General features: G+C 37.9%; 1 protein-coding gene across 1 annotated transcript; it reads right to left on the bottom strand.

The window, feature by feature from the left end:
- Positions 1–6876: 6876 nt before the first annotated feature.
- LOC104086992 (calmodulin) lies at positions 6877–9774 on the bottom strand. The gene is made up of 4 exons (XM_009591366.4): positions 9555–9774; positions 8349–8506; positions 7379–7459; positions 6877–7242 (listed from the first exon to the last, which is right to left on the bottom strand). Exons 1-4 carry the CDS (start codon positions 9628–9630, stop codon positions 7108–7110), a joined length of 450 nt encoding a protein of 149 aa, XP_009589661.1. The 5' UTR covers positions 9631–9774; the 3' UTR covers positions 6877–7107.
- Positions 9775–10355: the final 581 nt, after the last annotated feature.

The following is a 10355-nucleotide window of genomic DNA, read 5'->3' as shown; positions in this document are numbered from 1 at the left end:
TCCGAGATATTCTCGGCGACTATCTTTATGGGGTGGCACGGGATAATGCAGGGCTTGGCCCCGTTTTCTCCCATCATTAGTAACATGTCGGCATACGGTACCGGCATGGTGTTGGTTTGTCTCGGAAATTCCAGCCCTACTATCAACTCGAAGTCATCTATGATCACCACACGCAGGTTGAATTTTCCTTCATAAGGGCCAAGCTTTACTGGTACTTCTTTGGCTATTCTACCAACTGGCTGAGGAGGTGAGTTGATAGCCTTGACACGACCTCTGCCCTTTCCTACAACTAGACCAAAGCGCTCCACCTGAGTCGAGGCTAAGTAGTTGTGGGTAGCACCCGTATCTATCGTCGCCCGAATGGGCTTGCCATTCACCTTCATCTCAACAAACATTAAGGTCCTCTCTTATTTAAGAGGAGTCTTCTCATCCGCCTTCTTTTTCCCTTTCTTGGTGATTGGGCATGGGTCTTTCTTCTTACGAATACCAGCATTAGTTCCCACTAAGGCTTCAGAAATAGAGCCAACCATGGTATTGAAGGCACCTACGGGTTCGGTCTGGTCAGCATTATCTGCGTCGTCATCTGTCTCATCATCAAAAGCTTGATGGGCGTTCATCTGTGCATGGGGGAATTCATTATTCCAATGTGGCCCGCCGCAAACTCGGCCAGGATACCCAACTTATACGCCCGCCACAATTGATAAGACGCTCCCCTGAGCTGGAACATAGTAAAAGCAACCCCGCTCGTCTCCACAATACCCATAATACGAAGAATACGGTGACACTCCTCTAGAAAAACTCGGGCATCATCTGTCGCCAATCCACTGAAGGTAGGAGGGTGGTACTTCTTGTACCTCTCAAGTCTAAGTTGTTCTTCCTCATATGTTGTTGCCCTAACCACGGGTTGAATTGAAACCACAGGCTGTGTCGCCATGACACCCGGTACCTGACCAACATGAACTCGCTGCTCTGGAGTATGGGCGGCAGGAGTCTGAGCTTCATCTCCGGTTTATAATGTAGCTGGTGTGTTGTTAGATGCAACACTAGTACTGCCTAAGGAGGGAGCCTTAGATTTGGTTGCACTCTGATCTCCTCCACTTCTGCTAGGGACCCCAGTGCTAGGATGGCCCCCTTTGTATCCCCCTCGGACCGGCTGTTGAGGCTTATCCTTCCGAGCTTCCACTGGATAGTCCCCAAAGCACTCCGCTGCTTGGATCGCCTTGGGTAAAGTATCTACCCTTTGTCTTTGCAGCTCCATACGGGCATAAGGTTTCAACCTTTCCAGGAAGGTGAAGAGTTTGTCTTTGTCCCCCATGTCTCGTATATTCATCATGAGTGCAGAGAATTCTCGCACGTAGTCCCGCACTAATTTGGTTTGGCGAAGCTCACGTAGCTTTCTCCTTGCATTGTACTCAACATTTTCGGGGAAGATATGTAGCGTATGGATGCCTTCAGTTCTGCCAATGTCTCGAGAGTATCTTCACCGGCCTTGATGGCTTCGTACTTCACTCACCACCAGAGTTTAGCACTATGGTCAGAAATGGTGGTAATGGCAATGTGTTCCCTCGTCCAATGTTGACCCTAGGCTCTGATACCAACTGTTACGCGGCGCCTTCCTGAAATTCCTTGGAAGGGCGACGTAAGGCTAAGCAACCGATGTCCGTGTAGTTACTGTCCGCCAACTAAGGTCCCCTCCGTACGCTAGACTAGATTGTCAGTGTCGTACGAAAAAACCAATGTCAAGAGCAATTGAGATAACAAAAAAGATAATTGAGAATGAAAGAAAGCTTGATTGCATTAATGAAAGCTATTAAAGAAAAGCAACACGGTGTTGGAGAGGAGAGACACCATTACAGAGAATTGCTTGCTTGCTAGAAAGTTTGATTGCTTGATCCCCCTTAATAATGCTTAATAAAATAAATCAAAGTTACATAACTTGACCTAAATAAGTTGTAGAATAACATTGAAAGAAAATGCAGTAAAACTACTCTATATTTACAATGAAAATGACTTAGTCTTCTACAAGGTAGAAACAAGTCCATTGGCAGCAACTTTGTCTTTAGCATCAGGGTCTGCGCGCGCGGCGCTGTTGACATTTGCCTGTGGCTGGGCATTGGCTATGGCTATCGGTGGGGCAACAGAGTCACATGCGCGTTTGTCACTTGGAGCTGCCGAGACCACGAGGCCGACCGTGGTGCTGGACGTTGGGAGGCCTCCCAGGACGCCACGAAAGATTATTAATAAGAAAAAGAAAGAAACAACTGTACACAAAAAATATGCACTCCATGTCATATGGTAGTAATACTTTATATCATGTAGAGTATGGCTGTCCAACGGGACGGGACGTCCCGTCCCGTCCTACTTAATTTTAAACGGGATGGCCCCATGTTAAACGGGACACGGGATGGGACGGGATGGCCATTTCGTCTCGTTTATCATGTCCCGTTTCGTCCTGTCCCGTCCCCCCTATCCCGTCTGTCCCGTCCCGCCCGTCCCGCCCGTCCCGTCCCACCTGTCCCGTCCCGTCCCGCGTCCCTTTTTTTATAATTATAGCCGTTGGGCAACGGCTATAATTGCAAAAATAGTCGTTCCTAACGGCCATATTTGGCCCCCACTCCCACCAAAACACCCCCCTACCCCCAAACTTTTAATATAATCCCTAAGTTTATTAAATTATACTTTGGCCCTATTTTCTACTATAAATACCCCAATCCTTCTTCATTTCTTCCCACAAAAATAAATTATTCTCTCTCAAATCCCTTTCATTCTATCTATATTATTCTCTCAATTTTCTCGCAATCAAGTGATAAGTTTCAAGTATTTTGACAAATATTTGGAGTAACTTTCAAGCTTCAAATTAATTTATCAAGTATTTGGAGCAATAGTTTGGGCAATTTCTTCAAGTTTTAATATTTAATCACGGTGCACTCGTTCCATCTCCTAATTTTAATATATAATTTTTTGCGCATTATTTTAGTGCTTAATTTTTGTGTTTACTTTACGTGTTCTATTTTCGTATTTCATTTGTGTTTTTAATTTTTGTGTTAACTTTTTAAATTTAATTTCGTATTTAAATTATGGCACTTAAAAATGTATTTGGCGTATTTAAAAAAATTAGTAAAAAAAGTAGTAAAGGTGAAAGTAGTAGTAATCCTAATCCTAGTCCTAATCCTAGCCCTTCTCCTATAATTAGAAAACATATAGATGAAATGACTCATGTTGATGAAACTTCATTTTCTCAACCCCCCGCATGTTATAATATTAATTTCGGAGAACAACTAGATCATGAAACTTTACAAAGACAATTTGGCAAGGATATTTTTATTGAGGACGAAGAAAATGAGGATGAAGAAAATGAGGAAGAAGAATGAGATGAAATACCCACTAGTCCCGCAACACAAACTCCAACTCAGAGTCAATCTCGATCTGGAGCTTTACCCCCTGTACCTCCTCTAAGGGGTAAGCCTAAGGGTGAACGTCCCAAAACATCACTTGTATGGAAATTTTTTAAACATGATAAAGTCAATCAACGTGCTATATGTGAAATATGTAAGCAACGATTTGTGCACACCAAAAGTGGTGGGACGGGGGGTTTATCTAGGCATTTAGGTAGGGACCACAAAGCTTTATGGATACAAGCTAAAATAAAAGTCGGGCAAATACCGGATCCTAGCACTGGTACTAGCACTCCTAGTATATCTGGCGGGGGTTCTAATTTTTTACAACAACAACTTGACCCTGCTTCTGGTACGATTTTACGCCCATATAACAAAGATAGAGATCGTGAGAACTTAGCAAAAATGGTAGCCGTATGTGGCTTACCTTTTACTTTTCCTTCTCACCCTGCTTTTGTTCATTATATACAAGAAACTTATAATCCTTCTTTTCAAGGTTTTCCTAAGACTACAGTTAGAAATGATATTTTTAAATTTCAAACCGAATATCTTCAGTATATTCGTTGTGTATTTTTTCACTTAAATTGTAAAGTGTCTATCACATCTGATATAGGTTATAGTCCTAATGGTTGTGATTATTTAACTGTTACATATCATTGGGTTGATCATCACTTGAACATGCAAACGTATTATTGGTTATAAATTTGTTGATTCAAAACATACTGGAGTATATATTGCAACTACTGTTCTACAAATACTTGATTTTTATGGACTCATTGATAAAGTTTTAACTATCACCTTAGATAATGCTTCTGCTAACACAACTGCAGCAACTAGCTTAAGAACTAGATTTTGTCCAATTAATCTGGCAATTTTTTATGTTAGATGTGCATGCCATATTTTTAACTTGGTTGTAAAAGATGGTATTAATTTATTTTCTGATGCTTGTAGTAAAGTACAACATGCTTGCGGCTATATTTTTCGGCTAATAAAGCGAGTAGAATTCGTGAATTTGCTCAACAATGTGCTAGTGCTAACCTTCCATATAGAAAAGTTCCAAAAGATGTTTATACTAGGTGAAATTCTACTTATGAAATGCTTAAAGTTGCTTATGATTATCGGGTGCCTATACAAAAGGTATTTAATATGCATAATGGTATCCCCGCTGATCAAATTGTTGATTCTGATTGGGATCAGATCAAAGAGCTTACTAAATTTTTAGAAAAAAAATTATTATGCTACAAAATAATTTTCTGGTATATATTATCCTACTATTACACAAATATTATGGTATATTTGTGGAATTTCTGTTGTATTTGGTAAGTATAAAACTAATCCAACTTATGCACCGGCCATTAATGAAATAATTACAAAATTTAAAAAGTATTTTTTTCTATTCCCCAAGTTTATTTAATTTCTACTATACTTAACCCATCTTTAAAATTAAGAGGTGCAAAGGGACTTGTTCGTAAAATTTATGAGAATTTAGCAATTCAAGAAAATGAACAACCATCTCTCGAAGAATGCCAAGCAAACATATATTCTTATGTTAGATCAATATTTGATAAATATAAATCTATGGAAACAACAGGTGGTGAAACTGCTCCTTCTACTTCTAAGTCTAGATTAGAAGTTCTATGGGAAGATATGGATGATATAACATGTTTTGATTCCTCTATTGATGATGAATTTGATTCTTATCTTAATCAAGGATTGGAAAGTATTAAAGACGAAGAAGGCAACGAACAACTTTTGGCATGGTGGAGGGAGCGTGGCAAGGCTTTTCTAACACTTTCCATAATGACCCGAGATATCCTTGCTATTCAAACATCATCAGTAGCATCGGAGAGTGCTTTTAGTGCGGCAAGATTTCAAATCGGAGATCATAGACATTCATTAGCAGAGGACAGCCTAGAGATTTCCGTATTATTCAGAGATTGGATTAATTCAGAAAGAAGAAATCTTGGTTTTGAAAAATTAACCACTAGGGAAGAAGAAGAATACAATGAGATACTTAGCACCGGGAGCGATGACGGCATGGAACTCATGGAACATCAATCAACATTGCCAATTCCAGAACAATGTCCGAGAGAAATTATAGATAAGTTACAACGAAGTTATATAGGAGCTTACAAATATTAGTATGATAATTTTTTATTGACTACTAAGAGGCCTAGTTCAAAGTTCAAACAGAACCCTTCCTAGAAGGTGGCTGCATAGATTAGGTGCTCTTCAAAAGAATTATATTTGTATGTGAGATTTGAAAGTTCTATTAATAAAATAAAAGGCTCTAAGCGTTGAATTTGTTTTATGAATTCTCTTACACTCTTACTTAGTTACTTAATGGATTGAAATTATATTAAATAAATTATAACTCTATTATATATTTATAATTGCTAGAATATTTTATTACAAGTCTTTTGTTTTAATGTTTTATAATTCTTTATTTAGTTTTCTAATTTTTGTTTAATTTTTAAATTTATTGAATAAGTCAAAAAATTAGATGTTGCAAACTTTAAAAACTTAGTCATTGCCAAAAGAATATCCGTTGTCAAACTCAATGCTTAAATAATTTTTTTAAAAATGGCACTTAAGGCCCGCGAACCCGTCACGTCCCGTCCCATCCCGTCTCGTTTGTTAGCGGGACGGGATGGGCCTACCGTCCGTCCCGTCCCGTTTCGTCCCGTTTGTTAGCGGGACGGGATGGGCCTACCGTTTCGTCCCGTTTGTCCCATCCCGCCACCGTCCTAGCTAAATGTCGTCCCGTCCCATTAATTTTGTCTCGTCCCATCCCGTTAGACAGCCATAATGTAGAGCATGTAACAAGTAGATAAAATTTCAAAAAGGTTATTTCTTTTTCGGTTATCATAAATAAGGTATATATTCAAATCATTATGGGCATAGTTTGTTTTAAAAAAATTCTCTGATTAGCTTAATAAGATAATTCTTCATCCTGAATTCTAAATCATGATCTCATACCCAGATTATTCATAGGTATCAAATCACTTGAATATGAAATTAAAATTTCATCAAGTGGCAGCAAGGTTAATGTATTAGAGCTGACTCAATGAGTATGAAACACATTTGAAGAATAAGCATAAAACACCCAGCAACCAAAGAAGAATTAATCGGGATGAAACGGTAAGAAACGCAAAGCCTAACGGTTTCTTACAGGTTGAAGTTTCGGCAACCTAACGGGTTGAAATTGGACTACCTTTTTTCACGAGTCGGATTGAGTTATGCTCAATCAAGCCCGTCAGGAAAATATTGCATGCCCAAGCTGTGAAATATTGGGAGGGCTGGACTGGTTACATATTTTTGGGCCTAACTTTGGCACCCCTAGCTTTAGGATATAATCACCTTGCATTTGACCTGAATGATAGAAGCAAAGTCCAGAAAGAAAGGGAAACAAAACAGTTAGAGAGACAGTGAACACACACACTGTGTAGCCTGGAAAGAAACCAAAGCAACAAACAAGATATTACCAATGAACTATCTAATTTCTCCTTTTCTTTTACCCTTTGGATGGGCAAGGGACTATAGCTGTATACAACAGTAGCCCAGAAGTTAAAACATATAAACTGAAAGGAGTCTAGATGCTAGTAAAAGCATACGACACATTTGTTTGTCTTAACAACACAGAATATAAACTGCCAGCTAGAAGTTATAGTAACTAAGTGGCCAGCACAAAATACACAAGAATCTAAAGCCATCACTTGGCAAGCATCATGCGAACAAACTCCTCGTAATTAACTTGCCCATCACCATCAATATCTGCTTCTCGGATCATCTCATCCACCTCCTCGTCAGTCAGCTTCTCTCCAAGGTTTGTCATTACATGACGAAGCTGAAATGTAAATTGTAGATATAAGAGGCTACGAATCGGCTGCCCACAATAGTGGCTAAGGAAAATACAACTAGCATGTTAAATTGCACTTTACTCATAATTACTTGCAGAAAATTACTTTTCTACAGAAAGGTACCTCAGCTGCAGAAATAAAGCCATTCTGATCTTTATCGAAAACCTTGAAAGCTTCTTTGAGTTCCTCCTCAGAATCAGTGTCCTTCACAAGAATAGTCCAAATCATATTTCATCATGAAAGAGGTAAAGCTGGTACATTGTTTTCCCAAGTATAAAAACTTATTGTTTGAGCACAATACTACTAGATTTGACAATTAAGAATATTTGATCGATGAAGAAAGCACATTTCTGTCTTCCTTGTCATGTTTTTATAAGATTCAATGGTGAAACAATAACAAAATGCTAAAGAACAAAAGGAAGAATTAACCAATCACTGATCCCTCGATGATGATACTATCTCAGGACAGTGACTTGGATATTTACATAGTCCTCTGCATGTCAAGAACCATTTTTCCTAAGAAAGAATGATTAATCGTAAAACCTTCTTACTAACAAATCTTGTAAAAATGTCTGATTGGTGCCCGCAGAACTTAGAACAATGTTTCTCTTGAATGGTTTGATAGAATCTAGGAAGGGTCCAGACAATTGCATACTCAATTTTGATCCAAAGATCACTTAATATCAAAGTCGTCGGCAGTATTTCAACGCTTGAAATACGACAAATATTTTAAAATGAACAGTGTCTGCATGTTATCGAGTTGATATCTGACAAGTACGAATATATGAAGTTGGATTACAACACGACAATCCCTAATCACAGAAAATAATTTACCAAAAAAAATCAGAGCACCAAGATACGAACACAAATTGATATATGCATAAAACAACCACAACTGCAAGAAACAGAAAGGATTTGGATCATAACAGCAAAGTTGGCATCCACACTAGTCAAATAAGTCCAAATTGTCTATAAGATCAATTTTCAAGGAGGCATCTGAAAAAAGAACTTGAGAATACCTGACATCATCACAAATATCTCAACAGCGCCACATACGAAAGACATAATATTAAAAAAGCTAGAACTCCTATACCTTCATCTTACGCGCCATCAGATTCAAGAACTCTGGAAAATCAATGGTTCCATTCTGATCAGCATCAACCTCGCTGATCATATCCTGTAGTTCAGCTTCAGTGGGATTCTGACCAAGTGATCTCATCACTGTTCCCAATTCCTTGGTAGTAATACAGCCTATAGAGGCAAATTTCAGATCACAACTAGAGCTTTTGATTTCGCTCGCGGCACATAGGCTATTTATTGAGATATAATCACCAGAAAACTAACTAACAACAAAATATTAACATAGAGAGTACTCCTTAGGAGAATAAAATGAAGAATTTCCATTGGGACTTTAAGGAGCAAAGAGGGTGCAATTACATTGAGAAAATAAAAGGTGATAAAACTATGCAACGGTATCATATGAAAAAGCTCACCAAGACGCAGCTCCTTTTTGCAAATAAAATGAGAAACAAACGGGAAAGTAAAGAAGAACACTCTGTTCAGCCAAAACGGATCACATAAACTTTTATCTTTCTCTGGATTTGAAACAATTCCAATAAAAAAACACGGCTAATACTGTAAACCGGCTTAGTAAAGGCACTTCATGAGTTTTAACTAAAGAGGTAAAGGAACAAGTAAACAAGGACTTCCATAAATGCTGCAAGACGGGCGATCAACCAATCAATCGAATGATACATGCAAAACTTCAAACAGAGTTTAAGTGTGATAGAAATTGCCAAACGTGACACAGAATTTTCATATGCAACACATTAGGCACACCTTCAGGAAAAGTAAAAGCTAGCTCCATTACTAACAACTCTACAAATAAAAAGTGGCTCTTCCTCCCTAAATATTTTCGATATTCTCTATGAGCAGATTAGCGAAACTGAACAATCACTGATCCTACGATACTTAGACTCTAGTCCTTCAACGTCTTCAACTATTAAACGATCCGTTCCTAAGCATTTTTCTTTCTTCAGTTTATATCAGAACAACAAGACCAACAAAACCAACTAAACGGCGTAATTTAGGCTTTCAATAGTAATTTCTAACACTTGACCAGTAAATCGCGATAATTGAAAGTCAACCAAAAAAGTGTAGCTAAAGCTTAGATCTACTCTAAAATCAACAAATCAGATGCAATAACATAAACAACGCCTCGGCCACAAAAAAAAATGCATAAAAACATTATCACATCATCAGACTACCGTAAGGTTTAGAATAAAATGAGTAGTATTACCATCGCCGTCCTTGTCGAAAAGGCTAAAGGCCTCCTTGAACTCAGCGATCTGCTCCTCCGTTAGCTGCTCTGCCATTTCTCTCTCTCTTTTTTCACGATTTCAAAGAACCCTATGCGCAAGTTTTATGCCTTTTGATTTCGTTTTTGGCACTTTGACCGTTTTTAAAGAAATGGAAAACGAGTAGAAATATCTTGACTCGCCGATAATACAGGGCACCTCGAAATAATATGGAAATATCGTACGGTAAATATTCCACATCAGTGGGCCCCGAATTCGAGGACGCGTCATTTCGAATACTTGCTTTTTCCCTTTTTTAAAATTTGAAAATTTTTACTAAAACAAGGCTAAAAGATTAAAAAACAAATTCAAATCTTCAAAGAAAGAATATAATGAGCCAGTAATATGTTGATGGTATCCAACGTGAAACAAATTTTGTTACCATATTTGCACCTAAAATTTTCAAAATTAAAATAAGTTCTTAATCCTAAGACTTCCTTTATACACAAAAATTTTAGTGATGTGGATTGAACGAAATCTAGTGGAAGGCTCCTATGTTACAGTCATAAGATATAAAGTTTTTTCTCATTCAAACTTTTTTCGTGATAAACTTAAAGAAGAAAACATTATCATAGCAGGAAATCTTTTTGAACTTATTAAGACCATTATCTCGGTGAATTACTTGTTATGTTTAATTATAATATCAAACTTAAACAAAAATGTTACGATTAGGGAAAATTGATATAGAAATGGCACACACGTTTATAACTGTATAAAAACAGTAGTATAAATAATCTTTGAGC

Source organism: Nicotiana tomentosiformis, chromosome 3 (genome assembly GCF_000390325.3).
Source record: "Nicotiana tomentosiformis chromosome 3, ASM39032v3, whole genome shotgun sequence".
Taxonomy (NCBI): Eukaryota; Viridiplantae; Streptophyta; class Magnoliopsida; order Solanales; family Solanaceae; genus Nicotiana; species Nicotiana tomentosiformis.
This window is presented reverse-complemented; position numbering and strand designations above follow the sequence as displayed.